At 41.9% G+C, this 25,120-nt stretch overlaps 1 protein-coding gene across 1 annotated transcript; it reads right to left on the bottom strand.

The window, feature by feature from the left end:
* Positions 1-1,712: 1,712 nt before the first annotated feature.
* Positions 1,713-14,291, bottom strand: LOC120418088 (uncharacterized). The gene is made up of 3 exons (XM_052708371.1): positions 2,825-14,291; positions 1,924-2,681; positions 1,713-1,857 (listed from the first exon to the last, which is right to left on the bottom strand). The coding sequence occupies exon 1, from the start codon at positions 6,236-6,238 to the stop codon at positions 4,241-4,243; it is 1,998 nt and encodes a 665-aa protein (XP_052564331.1). The 5' UTR covers positions 6,239-14,291; the 3' UTR covers positions 1,713-1,857; positions 1,924-2,681; positions 2,825-4,240.
* Between the last annotated feature and the right edge of the window lie 10,829 nt (positions 14,292-25,120).

Below are 25,120 nucleotides of genomic sequence, written 5' to 3'. Positions count from 1 at the left end.
TGATATTAATAGTATTGAGCTAATTCTATAACTTTCAAGCTTGAAAAACATAAAAATATAAAGAAAACATAGATTTTATGAATTTTTCAAAAAAATCCTGGGAATAAATATTTTTCCCTTTTCCGGGAAACTCTAAACCAGGGAAAATTGGACGTCCTACTTGGAAATCATCGAGAAAATTGGGTAAATATCAACATCAGTTTAACAACTGATTTTGGCTTTTGAGTGCATTTGAAATTTAAAGCACAACAAAGAACGAAAAAAATCTTTATGGCTATCTGCTATCCTTGTTTAGATTGATATTTATAGTATTGAGCTAACATTATGATTTTAATGCATGAAAAACATAACAAATATAAAGAAAACATTGATTTTATGACGTTTTCAAAAAAATTCCGGGAATAAAAAATTATTTTTTCCGTTTTCCGGGAAACTCAAAAACTGGCAAAATTGGACGCCCTACTTGGAAATCATCAAATAATGGGGTAAATATCAACATCAGTTTGACAACTGATTTTGACGTTTGAGTGCTTTTTCATCAGAATAAATTTGAATTAGAGATCATCCAAATTAGCGGACATTCCGAATCCGCTCTGTACTTCAAGCAAAAGCAAAATGCATTCTGCCGATTACTAGGTAATTCTAGAATCACAGGAATTACTGCAGAATTGCGGTGTAATACTGGAATTACTGAATTACTTACTCAAAATCCGAATGATCCTGTACTAGCTATTACTTTGGTTTTTTACATGAAAATTAATAGGCAATAAATAGAATCATAAAAGGTATATCGAAATTATCTTTCAATAGTTATTTTTTTACTATTCATTATTTTCTGAAGTATGTTTTCACAAAAAAGAATCATGGAATTACCAGAATTACTGGGATTATTAGGAATTAACAGGATTACTCTGGAAGTAAATCCGGAATTACAGAATTACTTGCTCAAGTTCCAAGTAATTCCGGATTAGTGACCAGTTTGACACGATGCTGGAAACCCCTTGATCAAAAGAGTCTAAAAGTTAGAAGATCTCACAACATTGTTTCAAGTTATGACAACTGATTTGTATTTATGTACTTTTTTGAAGCCAGCTACTTATCTGTACGAATATGGTGTCCAGATCCATCATCCGAGCTATCGTTGAATAGATAAACGAAACAAGTCTAAAAACTTGAAGATCTGGTAACATTATCAGAAGTGAGCATGGATTTTAGTAGGACTAAATTGTTCTTTACCAAATCCAAACAAACCAGGTTTTCTGCGCACTCGTTTTCCAAAGAGTTAATAATTCAGATGAAATTTATGTCCGTTTTTTAAACTCGCTTTTGCTTAGGAGTCAGGAACAAGGCCCGGGGATTTAGTTAGATTTGTTATATTTAATAATCAACCTTTCAAAATTTACTCCAGAATTATTTTAATTTGGATTTGCTGCAAGCTCCAACTATGATGGGGTTGCATGGTACTTTAAAGGGTGAAATTTTCTCACAGAAAAAGAATCTTGTCAGTAATGTTTGTCATATTTTAAAGGGACGAAAGTGGGGGGAACTTATATACAAGAGAATGAACGGATGGTACTCACCGGACGTTGGCCAGCGTGTGTCGCCGATTTTTCAGATACCGACTGTGATACTTTTGCAAATCACCGATAGAGCCCTGCTCTGCTTGCATCTTAATCGCTGACGGTGAGACGTTAGTTGTGCTGCTACTGCTTGATTCTAAGTCACTAGCCGTGTTGTTGTTGTTGTTGTTGTTGGCGTTTGTGTTGGTGGTGCTTGCGATGATTGATTTCACTTTGGATTTGATCTTGATGCGATTGATATTGATTTTCGGCGAAGGTGTTAACGAGCGTACGACATCTGCGTATCGAATTGTACAAGCTTTAATGCGGGACGGTAGCAGGGGATTATGGAAATGTTGCATACCAATATCAAACTCATCATCTTCCTCTTCTTCAATGTGAGGTAACTTGAGCTGCCCGGATTGGGAGTGATGAAGCTGCTGGAGTTGGTTCAAAGCTTGTGCAGCAGCATCCGAGAGTGACTCTTGCTGCTGTTGATTGTTGTTGCTGCTACTGTTGTTGTTACTGGCGGTGATACTATTGTTTGCTGCTTGCTGATCAATATTGTGCTGATATAGCTCCGTCGTGCTGGCGGTCAAAGCTTCGTCTTCGGTGGCGTAATCGACAATGTGGTCATCAATTGTCGACGTGTTGCTTTTTTGGTGGTTTGCAGCGGGGGCTGAGGAGCCCCCGCGACAAGGCAAACAACACCGAAACAGCGTGCCACCGACTGTGACTTTATTGGCGGGATTTTCTTCTCACGCCGCTCATCGAAGCGCAATTCAACGAAATGTAATGCTTGACCATCAGCGTTTGGTACGCCGTGTTTTAAGCTTCTCTTCTCTACTGGATGCTGGATGATATTATTTTTTTCTGATTTCTACGACTTTCAGAACAACACACATGCGAACATTTTGTTCAATTCCAGACCAATAAAAACAACACTGTGAGCTCTTAATTTTTCCTAATCTTGATCATTTGGAAAACGGCCAATCGGATTGCAAACACTTAACGTATATATTTCATGAGTCTGACAGGTTAATCACTCGCGCTTTCCTATTGTTACTAGAGTAGTTGTTGATGGTGTTTGTTATTATCGATTTGATATGTGTTTCCAACAAGCTGTAGGTACATGAGTCCGTCAAAGTAAAAAAAAACATTAGTAATTGAAATGACCTCACAACCAAACACAAACATGTGCTCCTAAAACCCAACCCCGATAGACGACGGCTTAGAAGAAGAAAAAACCGAAGGTGTTCGACTACCTTGACTGGTCACCATTTTTGATAACGCGTATCGAGAGACCTAATTCATATCTGCGGGCACTTCCCATTGGTGGGATAACTTGGTGTTTTCGACACTTTTTTTCACGCGTTATTTCTTCAATCAAATTGCATGATTTTGAATAAACTTGAAAACACAATGCACTCACTACTATTCTCCCATCGCAAGGTATTGTTGTACTCGTCGCAAATATTTAAAAAAAAAACCTTAATTACACCCCTCTTCACCCCTCATTACTGGCAGTGATTTAGTTTTGGGTTGCGCAAATCGATTCTCTGCGAGCGCTCGCGCGCACGATTCAATTATGTTCCGTCGACGAATCGCTATGTACACTTACGCGTGCCGTATCGATTGTGTTCCACACGTTCAAAGGCAAAAAAGCAAACTGTGGGTTGTTTCGGGACGGTGGTGGCCGGCCAGGTCGATTGGGTGGGTGATATCGTTTCCCCTAAAGCGCGAACCCAAGTCACACAAATGTGTCGTGTACTGATTACCACTGCAAGCCGCCGAGCGCTTTAGCGAGATTGTACAAATACTTCACCGATGGTGTTGTTGTTGTCGTCGTCGTTGTCGTTTGCTACCAGCGTCATCGTCGCCGAGGTTGCATGCCTCCGCCCATCCTGTCCCCTTTTCCCCCACTTCACCCGATTCTGGCCGGTATCCCACAAAGGGGGAGCGCATCGCATCCGCACACAAGTTCCAATTCGCGCGCGCACACACGACCAACACGTCTAATTGCAGTGGTTCTTATGCGGAGTTTAAAAATAAAGCTTTTTATTTTCAGTCTAGCCTTCTTTCCATTTCATGCTGTTGTCCGATTTCATCGGAGCTATATTTCATATTAAGAGTGATGGTTTTTGTTGAATATCTCAGGATTAACCATGTAGTACTTTTCAAGAAAATTGATTTTTAAGCTTTGATTGTTATTTTTTTCAAGACCATGCATGATGAAGGCAATATTGTTGTATGCTTTCAAACAAACCTAATTTTCCAACAATTTTAGTCGCGTCGCAAAGGATTGTTTGACCATTTTGATGAGAAATTGGTCTATGAAGTGTGAATTGCGATATCCGGGAAAAGGATGCGAATTTCCAAACTCGGTTGAAATCTTGTAGGGTTTTTTGAGTATAACAAAACGATATCTGTTCCTCCAAAGCTCGAAAATTAGCGGACTGTATTTTCCTCGATTTAAATTCGGCGGAAGAGACAAAAAAAACGCACGTCTTTCCGCTCCGTTTTCTAGACAACAACTTGACGTTTAATCCAAGACAATAGAAACATATAGGTGAACACACAAACAGGAATCAAGGCTTGTTACACAAAAGGTGTTAACACAAATATCGTTGAACATCCTCCCCCATTGTTGAAACACTTTCAACAATCCTTCTCCCATATCACTAATCTGCTCCAACTACTACACCGCAGAACGAGCGCGTCGTTGCTGGTGTTCCAATCGGCAGCGCACCGCCGACTACCCAACCCAACTCAGTCTCTCTGAGTGAGGGAAGGCCATCTGCCAGAGCAATTCTACCAGCCTTCAACAGGTCCCAAAACACACTCGCTCCCAGCAGCATGTCTACCGGTCCGGTCTTGTTGAAGGTTGGATCTGCAAGTTTGATGTTGGACGGCAGGTTCCAGTTCGCAACGTCGATCGTTCTCAGAGGCGCATCTTCGACTATTTTGGGCGTGATCAGCAGCTCCAGCTTCCGCGAGAACGATGTGACCCTGGACTTCATCGTTGCTCGCACCGAGTGACTGATCCTCGTACATCCTCCGTTCAAGCCACTGACCTCGCAGTTGGCTCGCTCTTTCTTGACCGCCAACAAGTTGGCAAATCTCTCCGTCATAAAGTGGTTCTCCGAGCAGGAATCGATCAGAGTCCGGCACAGGTGCGGTACACCGTCTCCACCGTAGACCTGTACTACGGCCGTCGACAGCAGAGTCGATTTCTTGGCTGCAACGCTGCTTGTTTCACTCCTTCCAGACTGCCAGCGCAGTTCGTTGTTCGGGTTCGGCGCATCGATCGCCGTCGTCGCCGGAGATGTCTCCGACATCCACGCTCCGTCCTTGTGCAGCATAGTGTGATGCCGCTTGCTGCATCTCTGGCACGAGTTCGTCGAGGTGCACTCACCAGCGCGGTGCCCCTTCTTCATGCAATTAAAGCACAGCCCATACCTTCGTAGCTGGCTGTACCTCTCATTGACGCTTCTCTGCTGGATCTGCTCGCAATTCTTGGTCTCGTGCTGCTGGTTGCAAACGTAGCACTTCGCTCCTCTCGCGACCACCAACGCGACCGATCGTTGTGGCTTGACGCTTTTCTCACTGTGCGGTTCCAACCTTTCGAGGACTCGGCATCTCTCCTTCAGGAACGCGATGGTTGCTGGGTACGTCGGAAGCACTCCGACCTTCTGTTCCGCCTCCCAGGCTTTTCGCGTGTCCAGATCCATCCTGGACGCCAGCAGGTTCAAGAGCATCTGCTCCCCCAGTCCGTTGACCGGAAGCTGCAGCGACTTCAATCCCTCAACGTGTTTCACACATGTGTCGATGAGCTTGCGGAGCTCGGCTGCGTTGTCGCGGGAGATCTTGGGCAAAGCGAAGACAACGTCGATGTGCCGATCGATAATCGCACGCTTGTCTCCGTACAGATCTTCGAGAACGGCCCACGCCGCCTCATAGTCATTGTTATTGACTATGTCCTGGTCGATCACACCGGCAGCCTTTCCGACCAGCGAGTCTCGCAGGTGGTAAAGCTTGATCGCCGGAGCTTCAGCCGTATACCGTGCCATGACGTGCTGAAACATCGACTTGAACGAGAGCCACGTCTCGTACGTCCCGTCGAACTTCGGCAGAGGCACGTTCAGCGGTGGAAGGTATTGCGGGGTGGCAGCTGGAACGAGCGCAGCGCTCAGTCCAGGCTTCTCTAGCTCCTCAACCAGCTCTTTTAGCTGTAGCGTCAGACCGCGGCGCAACATCTCAAGCTCTACTTCGCACTGCTCGTGTTTCACTTGTTCATCCTGCGTGAGTGTCATCGCGTAAATCTTCTCCTGGTACTCACCGAACTTGGCAAAAGCGCTCTCCACGTTGCTCAGCTGATGCCTCAGGAAGTGCACGTTCCGCAGATTCTCGTTCGGTGCCGCTGCACTCGTCTTGATTTCCGTCTGCACCCGCTTCAACCTTCTTTCCGCAGCATCACGTTGTCGCACAAGCGCGTTCAACTGCTCCTCCATCTTGCGGGCGTCTTCCTTCTTCCGCTGCACCAGCAACTGCTTGCAGATTGGCGTCACTTCCTCCTTCTTCGCGTCACCGTTTCCGGATTCTTCCTCAGACACTTCTTTCTTCGGCGTGGAGTTCTTCTTCTTCTTCTTGTTACTCTTCGGCGTACGCGGCAGGGTCATACTACCATGCTCCACTTCCACCAGCAGGTGCTACGCCCCGCGCCGTTCAATCACGCGCACAAACTGTCTCGTCCGGTGTCCCGGTTCGGTTTCAACACTGTAATCCGTCCAAATGTCACCTTCAGACCACTCTTCCGGCCACACTTTTTCACACCCGGACACTCCGCCCGGTGCTTTTCTCTGAAAGGCCGTTTCCCGAAACACTCTCCAGCCGTCCGGTCACAGACTTCCAAAGTTCAATCACTTTTTTTTCTTCGCAGCGTAGGTGCTACGCCCCGCGCTTCACACACACGCGGACACTTCGACCGCGGCTGTTGTTGGATCGAGTTCCCACTCCGGCAACCCGTCACTTCATACCACGGATCACTGCTCCAGCAATCCGGCCATGAAGGACCAAAATGTTCCTCGATAGTTCAAAATTTAGCGGACTGTATTTTCTTCGATTCAAATTCGGCGGAAGAGACAAAAAACAAACGTCTTTCCGCTCCGTTTTCTAGACAACAACTTGACGTTTAATCCAAGACAATAGAAACATATAGGTGAACACACAAACAGGAATCAAGGCTTGTTACACAAAAGGTGTTAACACAAATCTCGTCGAACAATATCATTAAATCATTTTCGATCAAAATGGTTGTTGTCACAAGATAGCACACAAGCGACAAACTAGTGACCAGGACCGAGCGAAATATACTTTAAAATATAATTGTAATACAGTCATGCCTCATATTCGGAACACTCACAAATTTGAAACGCTTTTGTGGTGATGTGCAAGATTTTTTCATCAAGAGTAGCAAAAAACTGTCCAAAAATTGCCTGTTCTTGCCTGTTTTGTTGGGGTGTTTTTGCACCTGTAGCCGTGGCTGACTAGTTACGGTGTTCGCTTTGTAAGCGAATGATCCTGTGTTCGATTCCCATCTGCTCTAAACGAGAAAGTTCAGGAAATATGAATTTTTGAAACTCTAAACATGAACGAAAAATCAAAGTCGATTGAACCGGGGTTCAATCCCCCATCCTTTGGATTGGTAGAATTAGGAATACTATTAGTAAAAACTATATATGTGCTGGGTCTTTGTCCATTTGACAAGGACTCGGAAGTTCTAAATAACGTTTGGATTTGAATGATGCAAACGTTCTTTAGGGCGGGGCTTGTCGATTCAAGCTGAGGTACCTCGCACACGGCTAGCCTGCGTAGAAATGGGTTACCGAAGCTCGGCAAAGCTAACAGTTTCCAAATGCTTATGCGAGTTATTTGCATGTTTAGAATGCAAAATCTAAAAAACATGAAAACAACTCGATTTGTAAGAAGCGACCGCGTAGTCCCGTTTGGTTGGTTGCACACACACACACGAAATTGTGGAACACCTGAATTTAAATGATAATTTCACAAAAAAATATCATGCAATTCATAAAAGCATAACAAAGCTTTGTGCTCAATTGTCGCTTTTGATGATTTTTTGAACATTGGCCGATCTGTAAACTATTCCGAATGTGGAGGATGAGTGTTGCCTAACAAAAATAAATTAATTATTTAATAAATTATAAACATATGAAACACAATAGATTCAAGGACCTTTAAAAAAAACTGTAGAAGTGTTCTCTGATAGTTGGAAAAATACAAAATCCACAGAAATTTTATTTTATGGTATTGTAAGAGTGCAAAGCAAAGCACAACAAACATAAATATCTAAATTTGGCCATGATCGGCCAGTTTATTTGTTTTGTTTCCCTCTTCTTTTCAAAATTTGCCCAAAAATATCAGGAGATAAAACAAATAATTTTCTAAATTTTCGGTTATAATCTATTAAGACTACATTGTGAAAATAAGGCTTGATTATTTAATTTAAATTTTGTTAATTGTTTGTAAAAACTTTGCTTTCTCATACGAGGTGGAGTATAAGAACCCCTGCTGAGCCAACCACATGCTCCACTACCTGATACTCCGTTGTACACACATTAGTGAATATACGTTTTTCCCATTACGTCATATCGTCGTTTGATTAGCGAGCCCTTATCGTCACCACCAGCGCCAGCAACCAGTCCAGACCAGGCAAAGCCAGAAGAATACTATGGGCAAGGTACGTAAGAGACGCAACGGGGAACAGCTTAGCGGGAGGACAAGGACGGTCAATATATCACTTTTACTTACTGACTGACTGCCAGCTAAACACTTCTGCCGGCCAGTGATGTCTCATGGCTGTGTTTCGGGAGGTTTGCTGCTGGCTGGCGTCAAGCAGGTCTTGTCCACAGTTTCGACGAGTTATTATCACGTCGAAGCCCCGTCATCTTCATCATTTCGAGACACTCGACCAAAAGAGTGGCGGTGGCGTCAACTACGTCGATGGCGACGACGACAACGACCACGATGGCGATGATGAGGAACCAGAGCGGAACTGGAGGAAGTCACCGTTGCGTCCCTCCACCTCCCTCCCCAACATTAAGTTGAGGGTGGTACCTTATCGGTAATTATCTCACCGAGTGTGTGGTGCCACAATACACTCTTCACACCACAAAACACCCCAGCAGACAAGTGACACGAGATACGAGTTTGCTTGCGGGCGAAATAGTCAAATAAGATTGATGGAGAGAGCTCCCATCCGAACCGCTGAGGTGGTACTCATATCGTAGTGAAGAATCTTTTCACCTTTTGCTTATGCTCTCACGGCGTAACCCGCAATCACGGGTTACACATCACGCTGGTTGGAGAATCGATGGATGGGAAAACGTGTCTTCAAGATCACACTTCATTCGTGCTTGAAGGAAAAACCCTCACAAAATATTCAATATACTGGGTAAAGTTAAGGTTAACGGAGCATTATTTTTTATTCTTAGTTCTAAAAACAACAAGCAGGATTTTTGGTTCAATCGAACCCGCAAAACATAGCAACTACACAGAAAAAAAAAATCATGGTAATATTACATCTGGGAAGGGGTACATCTTTTATGTAAGAAAAAAGGTGTAATTTTACCTCTGGAAATGTGTAATTTTACCACTTTTCTGGTGTAATGTCACTTTTTCAGTCTAAATTGAGGTAATATTACATCATAAAAGAGGTAATATTCAACCTTCCAAAATTAAAACTTCCAAATTTATATTATTTTTTTCTGTGTAAAGGATCGGTGAAACCGCTAAACATCGCCATGAAAGCCATGAGGCCCTCCATGTAATAGATGTTGGAACATTCTTCAGAGTGGACGATTTCTATCACACTCTTCGGTTGTTTCGGGAAATCAAAAAATCACCGATTTTACGGGTTAAATTAAATTTGAATTGAAAACTCATAGAGAGTCATCATACCCTGTAATGCCTGCAAAATTGACTCATTTTGTGTAACCAGTTTTCTCAGCCTCATTCAATTCGATTTAGGGTTCAATACGGCGTTTCTTTTTGTTTGAAGTATCGATAAGTAGGGGAACAGCATCTAATTCCAACGTGCCTCTAATGTTGGCAGGTCACAACTTTGACATTCAAAGAAAGCAAATTAAAAGCGTTTTCAACTGAAATCGAGTGATAAATAGCTTAAAAAAGGAGAGCAAGCAAGTTTCTATCAAAAGTTTTGCAAAATTAGTTGTTTAAATAGTGAAAATCAGCAAATTTGATGGAGTTGGGAGCAAATGCTTAACCTGCCAAACATACGAGAATTTTCCCTAAAAATATTTGATAAAATAATGTTTGTGCGAACTACAACCTAACGAAAAAAGAAGAAAAGATTTTTCGCATCCTCAAAAAGAATCTTCCTCAGTAATGAAGATTACGAAGACTATCAAAAGGACACGCTGGAGAAAGAGTGCTGCGTGGGCCTGGGCTGTATTATTAGCAGTATCACACCTCAAAAGATTAACCCCACACAGAGGCTATGAATAACAGCCCCGTGCCCTGACCCCGGAAAAGTGGAAACCCATTCGCACCTTCGCCATCTCTAATCTTTCTCGGCAGCACTTTGGAGCATGAGGCAATTTAAATTTAATCTGGCAAATATATATATTAAATCATCACTTTCTTGTTTTGCTTTTCTCTTTTGGCTTTTCTCTTCGATTTCCCGCTCTGATTCCGCTGACGGTTCACTGCACGGAAAAATGGCGTAGGAGGAGCGTGTTTCGACTTCGACTTGGACGTCTTTGCTAGTATAGTTGCTATATATTTTATGGGACACACCGCCAATCGACGCCCACTCGTATATTATACGCCTCAGGTGAAGCGAAATGACCTTGAACGGGTCTAAAAATACGAAAAATATGATCGAAATTTTCGGGAACCATTTTTGGAACGAATCTCGGCACTCAAGTCCGCACCGACTCTTGCAATAAAGTAGCAAACAGGAAACTATTTATGAGCTTGAGAGAACATCACCAATCTTTTCACTTGGCACTGGTCTGAGGGAAATTTAATGCAAAAGCAGTTAATGTATGTTCTTGTCCACTGTTTATTGAAATGTATGAACCCTGTGCCGAATGGAGCCAAATTCAACTCAAAATTAGACGTTTAACATACAATCGCTAAACGTTTTGCTGAACTTTGCAGAGGGTTGACTTTCCCATTTCGCAGCTCTGCCTGAGACTGATATTTATCTGGTTATTAAAATTTAATGTACCCATTCATCACTGCTGATGGCAACTACGTCTTGACGAAAATAAGGTGCTAATGGAGTGTGCTGTTTAAAATTCAACGTTCGATAAAAGTATTCGAAGCAAATTTGCAACAGTAATGTTAAGAAGTTTTCAATTTTGAATATTTTAGATTTTCATGGTTTTCATAGCAAAATAATGATGATATCAATAAGCCACTGACTTATTTCTTGAGCATTATTTAACCAAAAATGCAAAATATGACAGTGCCATATAAAAAATAAATATTTTAATAATGCATCAACCAGTCATGTCTGCTTCGACATAATGTCACTATGTGATGTGAACACACGTCATAACGCCAAGCAGAGTATAGTGTAGGCTCGGCTATTTTTGACCAGACCCGTGGTTAAACCAGCTTATTGCATGTGGAATCAGTTATAACAGCGACTACTCTACAAGGGCGGACATGAAGACAGTGCGATTAACATTTTTATTTGATTAATATGATAACTGGGCTCGCATGGTTCAGTACTGAGCGTAAAAAAAAGATCTTGTATGTTTTATGTTTCCCAATAAAAAAAAAGCTTTAAGTATAATCAAAATACAGTCCAAACTCGATTATCCGTAGTCTCAGTCTTCATATAAACTTCGAATAATCGATGATTTGAATTTATTAATTCGTATATTCTTGAGCGAGTCCACGAACAAAGCATACCCATCTCGCATCGACCTCACCAATCTGCCTGAAATTTTCAGGGATTATTTGTACATATAAAACCAGCATCTGGCCAAAATATGAGCACTCTAAGTCAACGGGAAGTGGGGCAAGACACACATTTTAATGGTTCAACAAAGTCAAAACTCTTCAAAAGGCTGTAACTTTGGTAAACTTCAATTAAATTCAAAAATTCGAAATGCATCTGCATCAGGGATTAAAAAAACCAACAAAATGCAGGGTGAAGCATCCCAATTGGTTAAATCTCAAGCGAGTTATTGGCATTTTAGTGAAAAAAGCACAATTTTCAAACTCAAATAAAAAAGTGTTCCATCCAGATATAAACTCGATTCGACCTGGAGCTTGTAGGGGACATCTGGAACTACCATCTGAGACTGATAACGCTTTGGGTAAGGCAGTTTAACACATTAAATAGACACTTTTACTTTTAGTGAATTTTTTGGTTGTAAATGTTTGCTCGGGAGACCCCTTAGATCCCATTTTTGTTGATGGTTTAATCATATTCGTGTTCCTGAGACAATTTTACAATAGAAACATGCATAAAAAAGATTATGTTCATCCATTTAAAACCTTTAAAAAAATTAAAGTATAGTTCGAGCATAGGAAATATACCGTCAACTCGGGTAAAACGGGGCACAGGGGCCAATTGGGACAGCTGTTTTTGTCTTGTTACTGTACAATATTAGGATATTTTTCATAAGGTTTGGATGGAATAAACACACAATGACAAAAATAATGCATCGTTTTCCGAATTTTAATTTGATATGCTCTTATCACTAGTCTTTCTATTCAGACTGTTAACGGTACACAAATTTGTATGTCTCATGAAAACGAGCATAATGCACAATACATATTTTTTTACTTCAGGTAGGCAAGTGTGATACAAATATTTTTCAAATTTAATGTTAACCCCTCTCTCAAGGAGCAGAGAGTTTTTTTTATAGAACATCAACATTTTTATTGACGGGCGATCAAATGAAAACGAATAACAGTTTTCATAAATCCTTAGATTTTTTTAAAGATGAGGATTGTATAGAAAACAACTGTACTGGTGTATAATGCACACAAACTTTTATTTTAAATTGGAATTTCTTTTTTTTTAATTATACATCATTTCAATATAAAAGCGACAGAGCCTAAATCAAAGCTCTTCGCTCTCTCTTCAAAAAATCAAACCATCCACATTAACGACCCCCGGGTCTTTTGTGGTCTCTATTGCAAGTTTCTGCTCGAACCTAGGAGTCCGAAGGCTTGAATGGGGAGAGCACCCAAACCTCTGTCTACTCCAAGGAACTTTCCACCCCAGTGTTTGAACTGACGACCTTTAGATTGCGAGTCCAACCGCCGCCAGAGATTCTTCCGGAGTAGGCTTGGTTTGGTGTGTTGTTTGTACTTATGGCATGGAGACGACTCCTACACCTAGAATGACTTAACGGCCTAACAATCAAGGCCGGGACCGACATTTTACTTTCTCATCCGATGGAAGGAATCGAACCCAGAACCATCCGCTTACAAAGCGGACAGCGTAACCATTCGGCCACGCACTGCCACTCTCTCTTGTGAGTATCAAATTCCCTCGAATTTAATCCAGAGAAGCGTGTTCTCATTTTACACCAATTCAACAGATAGCAGTTCCGATGAGGCGCCCTCGACCCCTACTGAGCGGGGGGAATCATAAAATCCGTGCAAATCCCTGCCATCATCACACTATTGATCCACTGAGGAGATGCCACCCCTGCTGCTGATGGTAAGTTTCCCATTCGCCTGCTCGCGATCCGCAATCAATCGTAGTAGCAATCGACAACGACAAGCTCGATGACGATCCCTATGGGTGGGTTGGTGTGAAAGGGGCGGAAGGGTAGGAAGAGGGGGTGATATACTCGTTCAAGTTCAAATCAATCGAAGCAACCACCGACCGACGACCACCGCGCGTTATTGGTGTGCATTGCTCACAGCTGGCTGACAGGGGGGTTGGGAATCTTAGTAGGCGATGTTGTGGCTGTGCTGCAGTAGCAAACAGCAGGGGGTGAGTGGGTATAACGTTAACGTTTTAATGGGGAATAAATAAGTGTGAAATATAGATCTCGCCGTATCGGTATCGGGTGAATCTTATTGATATACATTAGTGGTGTGCTGCATGGCTTTTTACGCTAGGTTAAGGTTGTTATTTTTTTTTTTTGCAATTCTCTCTCCGCACATATTAATTTTCTCTGTTGCTTTTCGGGATTATCGTAGAATGCTGTGAAAAGTGCTGCTGTTGCTCCACACACGACATGTGCGACACTAGGGTGCACTACTGGCTAGTATTTAACGTTGGTTTTCTGTACAAATAATAAGAGCTAAAAAACACACATACACTTCCATGTAAGATTTTCGCTTCCGTTTCACTGCACAACATAAGATGACCTTTTATCCACTCCGCTCCACACACAAACAGTAAATTGATCCATTTTTTTGCTGCAGCTCTCGTTTAGTGGGATAGTTGTGTGGTTCACTACCGATTTGCGTCACTAATTGAAGAATGGCTTTGAATTGAAACTAGCCAAACGGCGCGGCACGTGAGCTCGTGGTTTTTGCGTTATTCCATCGGGGAAAATCGAAGCAAGCGTTGCGTTGTAATGAGGAAAATATATTCTGCCCTTTGTGGCTCAGGAACGAGTCCGACCGACCGACCAAATCGATATCAGCACTTTTCCACAGACACAGAGAAAAAGCGAGAAAGAGAGAGAGGAGGATAAAAATGCTCCCCTCCCCCTCGTTATACCCTCGAATATCCGTGGTGGCTTGGAATACTAATCGCGCATCCTTCTTCTTTGTTACCCCGCTGATAACTGAGAGCAAACTCGACTTTGTAATGTTACTTGAAGAGAACGAAAGACCCCACACTCAGTTGGCCATGTTCTGCTGGTGCTGCTGCTGGCTAGCGTCAGACTACTGCTGCTTTCTGTTGCTTCTCAACGCACACTTTGGTCTCGTCGGTTCATCCCTTGACAAACCGTGGTGTGCACACATACATAACACACACACACACACACACACACACACAACTATGCGATCCGATTATTATTAGAACGTACTCCACGCGCGCTTCCACCAAATACCTTCACCTCTTCTTCTATTTTCGAACTCACAAACTCAGTTCCCCAAGTCCGAAATGACGCTCCTCTCCGGAGGTCGTTCTTTGGAAAAAGTCAAACAAAAAAGACATCTATTTTCAACACGTTAATATCGCCAAAACGAACGTGTGTCCCCCAAACCCAACAGCAGCACAAAAGCATACACGGACATGGCCCGGAGACTCCGACACAACACGGACACCCGACACGGAACCGACCGCTCTTATGCTCGCTCGTTTTGCTTGTGCGGGAAATTATCACCCCGAAATTTTCACTTTCCATGGAAGCTAGCAATGTTCCTGAAGGTACAACAAAAAAAAAACACCCCCCGCGAGCTTCTTTCCTTGCTCCTGAATGAAGAGAGCTGAGCACGCTCACTCTCTTCGTGAGAGCAGCAGCTTTCTCTTTCATGGAAAATACATGCTAAATGCATTAGCATGGTCCGAAATTGTCTTTATTAGGGCAAAACAATCACACTTTCAATTATTAGTCATTGGACATCACTTTCGAATTTTGCCGGCAGGTGGCGCAGTCCCAGTTATTCGAAGTGAAATTTTTCCAAGGCCTTCGGATAATCGAGTCTGGACTGTATAACCCTCTTTTTTCATTGCCTTACCTTGTCATCAGCCGAGACCGTGATGTAGGGGTAAGTGTGGTTGCCTCTCACCCAGTTGGCCTGGATTCGATCCCAGACGGTCCCGGTGGCATTTTTCGAGACGAGATTTGTCTGATCACGCCTTCCGTCGAACGGGATGTAAATGTTGGCCCCGGACTAACCTAAAAAAAAAGTCAAAGTAGTTATGTCACAGACATAACCGGAATGGCGTGGACTACGTAAAGTTTAGATGTGTGCGTTTGGTGAGAATCAAATCGGGTAGCAAATTGTTTAACTTTCGACACTTTCGAAAAAATCAAATTCTTTGAAATTTTCAATAAGATTAAAAAGATTAATAAACTTATAGCATTTCTAGGCATGAGTCAATACATAATTATTGATTTTGAAATTAAACGAGAGCATTGGATGAATTTTTGCAAGAATGCTAAGAGCAGATTGGGGGAGGGCAGAGAGGTTGGGGGCGAGAGCAGCCTCAGAAAGCTGTGCATTCCGTCGCCCCCGAAGACCAAAATTTGTTCCTGAAATTTAAATTGAAATTATTGCAGCTCGCTGCCTCGTCCCCGGTGGAACGAGGGATGAGGGCAACTCTTTCAATAGTTTAGAATTGGACACGATGAACTCTTTCAGAAGCGCTCGCCGCGAATGCGACGAGCTAGTTGGATGTCCTGATTGTTTCACAACCACGGCTTGACCCACGAGACGCTTTTCGGCAGAAGGCAGCAGGCGCGCGCCTCATCTTGTTGATGCCTCGTCCCGGGTGGGACGAGGGACGGGGAGTGAGGCAACTCTGAAGAGTTGGGAAGTCTTCACACCCTACCACGTAAGATTCAAACGGTCCGGCCATCGAGAGGCAACTGGCTGACGGTGACGACGAGAAGGCGATGCGCGCTTCTTTTCCAGTTCTGGTCCCTCTCTCTCCTGCTGCTGCGGCTCTGGGCTGAGCTTTCCTGCTGCTGCTGCTGCCGGTCCATTAGTCTGAGACGAGAATGTTGGAATGAAAACTGGCGCACTTTCTTATATATGATTTCGGCCCGCTACTTCCCCTCCTTTTTCGCGACCGACACTCGGTCGCGTTGCTCGGATGATTTTCCCCTCAAAATAGGAACTTGACATTCCCGTCCGTGAGTGGGAAGCGCTCATTTTGCTTGCAAAATCTCTGCATTTTGAAAACATTTTAAAACATTCAATTGTTTCAATAGTAAAACTATTTTGCCAACAATGAAAGTTATATAGCAAATTGCTGAATAATTTTCGAATCGAATGGAACATAAATCGTGTCGATTCGATTAGAGGGAAGGAAGATATAAGCGTTTGACGGATGACGCAGTAATCCAGGGCCTTCGGCCCGGGTTTTTTGGAATGGCACCCCAGTACCTTCGACAAAGACGTAGTCTACGTCAAAAGGTTAGGTCGTTAGCTCAGTCCAGGTGTAGGCGTCGTCTCCCTGGGTCCTGCCTCGGTGGAGTCGCTGGTAGGCAGTTGGACTAACAATCCAAAGGTCGTCAGTTCGAATCCCGGGGTGGATGGAAGCTAAGGTGTAAAAAGAGGTTTGCAATTGCTTCAACAATCAAGTCTTCGAGCACCTAGTTTCGAGTAGGAATCTTGCAATCGAGAACGCCAAGGCAATAGGGACGTGGCGTTACATCGTGCTGCTATCTGTTTTTTTAAGTGCAAGAGTGGAAAAGTGCTGAGTCATCGTCTAAAAATAGACGGCGTCCTATCTCGCCCAGCAAAATGAAGTCGATAAAGTAGTCGGTTTCGATGAGAAAAAGTGGAAAACGTGGTCTAAAAATAGCGACGCCATCCCCCTATGCTGTAGAGCGAATAATTTGATTTTTTGACCTTGTCACAGGATCAACTCGGATCTTCTTGTACCCTTCGACAAAATGGTAGGAAATCGGATCAAATTAAGGCTCTGAGAGGTATCATTCTCGGTCGGCCATTTGGCGGCCATGTTTGATTTCTAGATTAAATTTTCAAAAGGTCCTATCTGCATAGGAAACCCATGAGGAATAGGTTGTTTTGAAAATTTAATCTAGATTTAGAATATTATTCAAATCTTGATTCAGAATGCATCAATCAAAAAATGGTTTTCTTTGTGTTGTTTGTAGAAGCCTTTTACATATCGTGACTAATTTTTCATTTCAATTTACTATTTCTTGACCCTGTATTCAGAATCATCATTGAAAGTCATTGCTCCAAGAGTGCATGACACCGTATACGACCTTAAATTGATTGGAATTAATTAAATAAGCCATTATACTGTTCAATCTAATGGCTCACTTAATCATTTATGACTCAACCCTGCCATTGTACGGGTACGTCATCGGTTCGACTTTCCAACAAATATAAGATTTTTAAAGACATAATGTTAAAGAACTAAAATATTTAAGCTTCTCATACGTTCCTCATACGTTAAAAAGTGCCACTGCAAATATTTTTCAAAAAAATATATAAAAAAACAATTTTCAACTTTTATACACTTTTTAGATTGTATCCCGTTGGTTTGACAAAGTCAAATTAAAAGGTGACGAACTGTCATTTTTTACACGGGACACACACTTACTATCAAGCCAATCGTAAATTTTGATATAATGCAGTGAATGAGCAACTACCTAGACGATAAGATTTTGTTATTTTTCACTCAAAGTGCTGAAAAGTATCTCGTCAAACGTTTTTAGGAAAGAATCGGGATCTGAATTTCATAACGAATCTATTATTTTTGTCCATTTATTATAGTTAAGGAAGCAGGTGGTTCAATCGGAAACTGATCTGCCAAGATCGTGAGATCCTTCATCCTTCAAATCATTAATATCATTAATGTAATTTTCCCCCTTGGTCACCTCTATACCTAAGGTAATTCAAAAAGTCGGCTCAATATCATGCAAGAATGATTTAGGAAGGTCAATTTGAATAATTCCGTTAGATCAAAGTAACTACTCTTTCGCAAAACACGCGAATAAGCAGGTTATTTTCCATTCTCACTTTTTGTCGCTGCTCACCACAGCAGGCGCTGATAACACTCAAATTTAAACCGAAACCAAGGAATTTTCTCTCCTCTTCCTTTCGTGCTGCGACCTATGCAAGGGAAAACTTGGTAGCGAGACTCCAAGGAAAAACATGTGTCACGGCCGTCTTCGATGTCATCTCACGATAGACGTTTTCCTCTCACACTTTTGACACTCTGTTTCGCTCTCTTCCTGAGTTGGCTCTGTTTTAACTTTCGCTTATTGAGAACGTGCAAAGCATATCAAAATGCTAAAAGTTTGCATGATTAGCAAAGAGAGCGAAAGCTGTGTCATCTGTTGTTGAGGATGATCTGGTTTAGAGGAGAAGCATGGTTTTTCAGATCACCATCAGTCGCAGCGTTCAGAAACTTTTGCTTTATTACTTTGACTAGATTGTTGTTTACAAGAAGTATAAAATATTGTGCGGCTAGTGTTTTTTTTAACATTCCAACGCCCAAATTGGAACGGTAACTTCAACTCGCTAGTTCTCGGGCATAACTTAACCAATCAAGATGATTCTTCTTTCCAGTGATTTGTAAGCATGTCTAGATGATTCTAGAACTTTGCAGAACTTAATTTGATCAAATTTGTAATTATTGCGATCAAAAACATCGCTCCAACTTTTTTTTCGCGTGTAAAAAAAAAATCACCTAAAATTCCGCGAAGGCAGTCGTTTTAAAAAAAGGTGGAACGATGTTTTCAGTCGCAGAAATTGCAGACTTATTCAAATCAAGTTCTGCAAAATTTTAGGATCATCTAGACATTCTTACAAATCACTGCAAACAAGAATCGTCCCGATTGGTTGAGTAATGCTCGAGAACCAGCGAGTTGAAGTTACCGTTCCACCTTTTTTGGGAGGCTGGGCGTCCGTGTAAGTTGGACATGCGTTGGGCGTTCCAGTGTTAAATTATATGTCGCAGGTACAGTTTATGTTACAATGCGAGCATGCATTTTCAGGGTCATGTTTTTTGAGTTATTGATTTGGAGTTTGAGTCAGAATCGGTTGATTTATATAAAAAAACTGCGTATCAGAATTGTTGTTAAAGTCGTAGTCGGCGGGGGGGGGGGGGGGGGGGGGGTGCACAGCAACGAAGGAAGTTGTTAGCTTAGCTTAGCTTAGCTTGGTTGACCGTACTCTAGCCGAGCATAAAGCTCGCAATAGCTAGGTTGGCACCGATAAGGAAAATAAATGCGTCAGGAATGTGCCGAATGACACATTACCACTCATTTGTCCTTTTGGTCGACTCCTCACGATCAACGGGGGAGGTGGGGAGGGATTTGATGATTGGATACCCTATAGAGATGCCTAAGAACTTAGACGACCTCCAAGATATCCGGATTTGGAAGGGGAAAGGGTTTGATGGGATACTTCACCGACGAATGAAGTAGTGGGCATTGGTTGATAAATATTATGAACATTAAAATGCAGTAATATAATAAGAAATAAATTAGAACGCTCTCACCAAATTCAGTTCCAGGATCATCCAACCAGCTCCCGACTGCGATGTAAACCTCTTCCGTAGTAAAAACACTCTTTTGATGGCATTATTCAATTGTTATGCCCAATCACCCCATGCACACAAATAGCGACACAAAAGAGACGAAAATTATCACGAAAAAACAGGACTGCGCGTCCCCAGAAGCACTGCACTTATGCCACAGCAACGAAGGAAGTTGTTGTCTTCTTATTCCAAAATGGTCAAACTTACGGACCCAATTCTGCAATAACGGGAATGTAAAATTAATCAAACTTTGTTGTAAATTACTTTGTGGACGAATGCGACGAGCTAGTTGGATGTCCTGATTGTTTCACAACCACGGCTTGACCCACGAGACGCTTTTCGGCAGAAGGCAGCAGGCGCGCGCCTCATCTTGTTGATGCCTCGTCCCGGGTGGGACGAGGGACGGGGAGTGAGGCAACTCTGAAGAGTTGGGAAGTCTTCACACCCTACCACGTAAGATTCAAACGGTCCGGCCATCGAGAGGCAACTGGCTGACGGTGACGACGAGAAGGCGATGCGCGCTTCTTTTCCAGTTCTGGTCCCTCTCTCTCCTGCTGCTGCGGCTCTGGGCTGAGCTTTCCTGCTGCTGCTGCTGCCGGTCCATTAGTCTGAGACGAGAATGTTGGAATGAAAACTGGCGCACTTTCTTATATATGATTTCGGCCCGCTACTTCCCCTCCTTTTTCGCGACCGACACTCGGTCGCGTTGCTCGGATGATTTTCCCCTCAAAATAGGAACTTGACATTCCCGTCCGTGAGTGGGAAGCGCTCATTTTGCTTGCAAAATCTCTGCATTTTGAAAACATTTTAAAACATTCAATTGTTTCAATAGTAAAACTATTTTGCCAACAATGAAAGTTATATAGCAAATTGCTGAATAATTTTCGAATCGAATGGAACATAAATCGTGTCGATTCGATTAGAGGGAAGGAAGATATAAGCGTTTGACGGATGACGCAGTAATCCAGGGCCTTCGGCCCGGGTTTTTTGGAATGGCACCCCAGTACCTTCGACAAAGACGTAGTCTACGTCAAAAGGTTAGGTCGTTAGCTCAGTCCAGGTGTAGGCGTCGTCTCCCTGGGTCCTGCCTCGGTGGAGTCGCTGGTAGGCAGTTGGACTAACAATCCAAAGGTCGTCAGTTCGAATCCCGGGGTGGATGGAAGCTAAGGTGTAAAAAGAGGTTTGCAATTGCTTCAACAATCAAGTCTTCGAGCACCTAGTTTCGAGTAGGAATCTTGCAATCGAGAACGCCAAGGCAATAGGGACGTGGCGTTACATCGTGCTGCTATCTGTTTTTTTAAGTGCAAGAGTGGAAAAGTGCTGAGTCATCGTCTAAAAATAGACGGCGTCCTATCTCGCCCAGCAAAATGAAGTCGATAAAGTAGTCGGTTTCGATGAGAAAAAGTGGAAAACGTGGTCTAAAAATAGCGACGCCATCCCCCTATGCTGTAGAGCGAATAATTTGATTTTTTGACCTTGTCACAGGATCAACTCGGATCTTCTTGTACCCTTCGACAAAATGGTAGGAAATCGGATCAAATTAAGGCTCTGAGAGGTATCATTCTCGGTCGGCCATTTGGCGGCCATGTTTGATTTCTAGATTAAATTTTCAAAAGGTCCTATCTGCATAGGAAACCCATGAGGAATAGGTTGTTTTGAAAATTTAATCTAGATTTAGAATATTATTCAAATCTTGATTCAGAATGCATCAATCAAAAAATGGTTTTCTTTGTGTTGTTTGTAGAAGCCTTTTACATATCGTGACTAATTTTTCATTTCAATTTACTATTTCTTGACCCTGTATTCAGAATCATCATTGAAAGTCATTGCTCCAAGAGTGCATGACACCGTATACGACCTTAAATTGATTGGAATTAATTAAATAAGCCATTATACTGTTCAATCTAATGGCTCACTTAATCATTTATGACTCAACCCTGCCATTGTACGGGTACGTCATCGGTTCGACTTTCCAACAAATATAAGATTTTTAAAGACATAATGTTAAAGAACTAAAATATTTAAGCTTCTCATACGTTCCTCATACGTTAAAAAGTGCCACTGCAAATATTTTTCAAAAAAATATATAAAAAAACAATTTTCAACTTTTATACACTTTTTAGATTGTATCCCGTTGGTTTGACAAAGTCAAATTAAAAGGTGACGAACTGTCATTTTTTACACGGGACACACACTTACTATCAAGCCAATCGTAAATTTTGATATAATGCAGTGAATGAGCAACTACCTAGACGATAAGATTTTGTTATTTTTCACTCAAAGTGCTGAAAAGTATCTCGTCAAACGTTTTTAGGAAAGAATCGGGATCTGAATTTCATAACGAATCTATTATTTTTGTCCATTTATTATAGTTAAGGAAGCAGGTGGTTCAATCGGAAACTGATCTGCCAAGATCGTGAGATCCTTCATCCTTCAAATCATTAATATCATTAATGTAATTTTCCCCCTTGGTCACCTCTATACCTAAGGTAATTCAAAAAGTCGGCTCAATATCATGCAAGAATGATTTAGGAAGGTCAATTTGAATAATTCCGTTAGATCAAAGTAACTACTCTTTCGCAAAACACGCGAATAAGCAGGTTATTTTCCATTCTCACTTTTTGTCGCTGCTCACCACAGCAGGCGCTGATAACACTCAAATTTAAACCGAAACCAAGGAATTTTCTCTCCTCTTCCTTTCGTGCTGCGACCTATGCAAGGGAAAACTTGGTAGCGAGACTCCAAGGAAAAACATGTGTCACGGCCGTCTTCGATGTCATCTCACGATAGACGTTTTCCTCTCACACTTTTGACACTCTGTTTCGCTCTCTTCCTGAGTTGGCTCTGTTTTAACTTTCGCTTATTGAGAACGTGCAAAGCATATCAAAATGCTAAAAGTTTGCATGATTAGCAAAGAGAGCGAAAGCTGTGTCATCTGTTGTTGAGGATGATCTGGTTTAGAGGAGAAGCATGGTTTTTCAGATCACCATCAGTCGCAGCGTTCAGAAACTTTTGCTTTATTACTTTGACTAGATTGTTGTTTACAAGAAGTATAAAATATTGTGCGGCTAGTGTTTTTTTTAACATTCCAACGCCCAAATTGGAACGGTAACTTCAACTCGCTAGTTCTCGGGCATAACTTAACCAATCAAGATGATTCTTCTTTCCAGTGATTTGTAAGCATGTCTAGATGATTCTAGAACTTTGCAGAACTTAATTTGATCAAATTTGTAATTATTGCGATCAAAAACATCGCTCCAACTTTTTTTTCGCGTGTAAAAAAAAAATCACCTAAAATTCCGCGAAGGCAGTCGTTTTAAAAAAAGGTGGAACGATGTTTTCAGTCGCAGAAATTGCAGACTTATTCAAATCAAGTTCTGCAAAATTTTAGGATCATCTAGACATTCTTACAAATCACTGCAAACAAGAATCGTCCCGATTGGTTGAGTAATGCTCGAGAACCAGCGAGTTGAAGTTACCGTTCCACCTTTTTTGGGAGGCTGGGCGTCCGTGTAAGTTGGACATGCGTTGGGCGTTCCAGTGTTAAATTATATGTCGCAGGTACAGTTTATGTTACAATGCGAGCATGCATTTTCAGGGTCATGTTTTTTGAGTTATTGATTTGGAGTTTGAGTCAGAATCGGTTGATTTATATAAAAAAACTGCGTATCAGAATTGTTGTTAAAGTCGAAGTCGGCGGGGGGGGGGGGGGGCACAGCAACGAAGGAAGTTGTTAGCTTAGCTTAGCTTAGCTTGGTTGACCGTACTCTAGCCGAGCATAAAGCTCGCAATAGCTAGGTTGGCACCGATAAGGAAAATAAATGCGTCAGGAATGTGCCGAATGACACATTACCACTCATTTGTCCTTTTGGTCGACTCCTCACGATCAACGGGGGAGGTGGGGAGGGATTTGATGATTGGATACCCTATAGAGATGCCTAAGAACTTAGACGACCTCCAAGATATCCGGATTTGGAAGGGGAAAGGGTTTGATGGGATACTTCACCGACGAATGAAGTAGTGGGCATTGGTTGATAAATATTATGAACATTAAAATGCAGTAATATAATAAGAAATAAATTAGAACGCTCTCACCAAATTCAGTTCCAGGATCATCCAACCAGCTCCCGACTGCGATGTAAACCTCTTCCGTAGTAAAAACACTCTTTTGATGGCATTATTCAATTGTTATGCCCAATCACCCCATGCACACAAATAGCGACACAAAAGAGACGAAAATTATCACGAAAAAACAGGACTGCGCGTCCCCAGAAGCACTGCACTTATGCCACAGCAACGAAGGAAGTTGTTGTCTTCTTATTCCAAAATGGTCAAACTTACGGACCCAATTCTGCAATAACGGGAATGTAAAATTAATCAAACTTTGTTGTAAATTACTTTGTGGACAGCACTTTAGGGGATGAATAAAAAATATTTCGATAGTACCCGTAGTTTTGAAGTTACTAAAATGTCTGTAACAAAAATCTGGGTGCAAAAGCTCTGGTTGATGTGCACCGTTAAATATTTTTTGAGATCTGTAGTTGGGCTTCAAGTTTGTGTCAATTCGGCCTAATTCGGAGTATTTTTTTGAAAAAATTGTTCACAATTCTTTTGAAAAATGTTCACATGTTACCAAAAAACAAGCATGTGAGTGTAATAAGTAAACCTTGTCAAAATTTCTGAATCTGAGTGAGTATCATCTGATCTAGGCAGAAAAACGTTATTGAAATCGGAGGAATAATTGTTGAAAAATCATTTCGCGACGATTTATCATTAGTTGCATTTTATTGTAATGTCACCACTTTCAACATGTTTTTTATATTTAAAATATCAATGTAAACGCAAGATTGAATGATGAAACTATAACTATGAATTATTAAGTTATGATTTTTGAGTACTACTATGTAATGACGCAATTTCTTATTTTTTATAAACTAATTTCCACATTTGGTACGCAAGCCCATTCGAGCCTCAAATTTGGCCCGTCATTCTAAAACTTTGAGTACCACTGTCCGCAGTCTTACGTCCTGCGCGCGCTTTAAAAAAGTAGTACTTATGTAAAGGGACCATGCTTAAACCACGTGAACACTAGGGTGGTCCAAATTCGGGCTTTCTCGGGGCTACCGCCTGAAATCAAAAATTGACCCATCACTAGGCTAAATTCCAAATTTGAGCTCAATATGACCACGGAAACCCCTCCGTCTGAGTTGTTTAAGTTTTTATGGGGAAAATCGTCTAAATGTAAGGATAAAAACAACTGTTTCAGTTTTTTACCTGTGGAAGACACAATTGTCGTCCAATCTTTATCAATTCTTAGTGATAGGACATTAATTAA

Source organism: Culex pipiens, chromosome 1 (assembly GCF_016801865.2).
Source record: "Culex pipiens pallens isolate TS chromosome 1, TS_CPP_V2, whole genome shotgun sequence".
NCBI classification, from domain to species: Eukaryota; Metazoa; Arthropoda; class Insecta; order Diptera; family Culicidae; genus Culex; species Culex pipiens.
The sequence above is the reverse complement of the archived record's forward strand: the minus strand, read 5'-3'. Positions and strand labels throughout refer to the sequence as shown.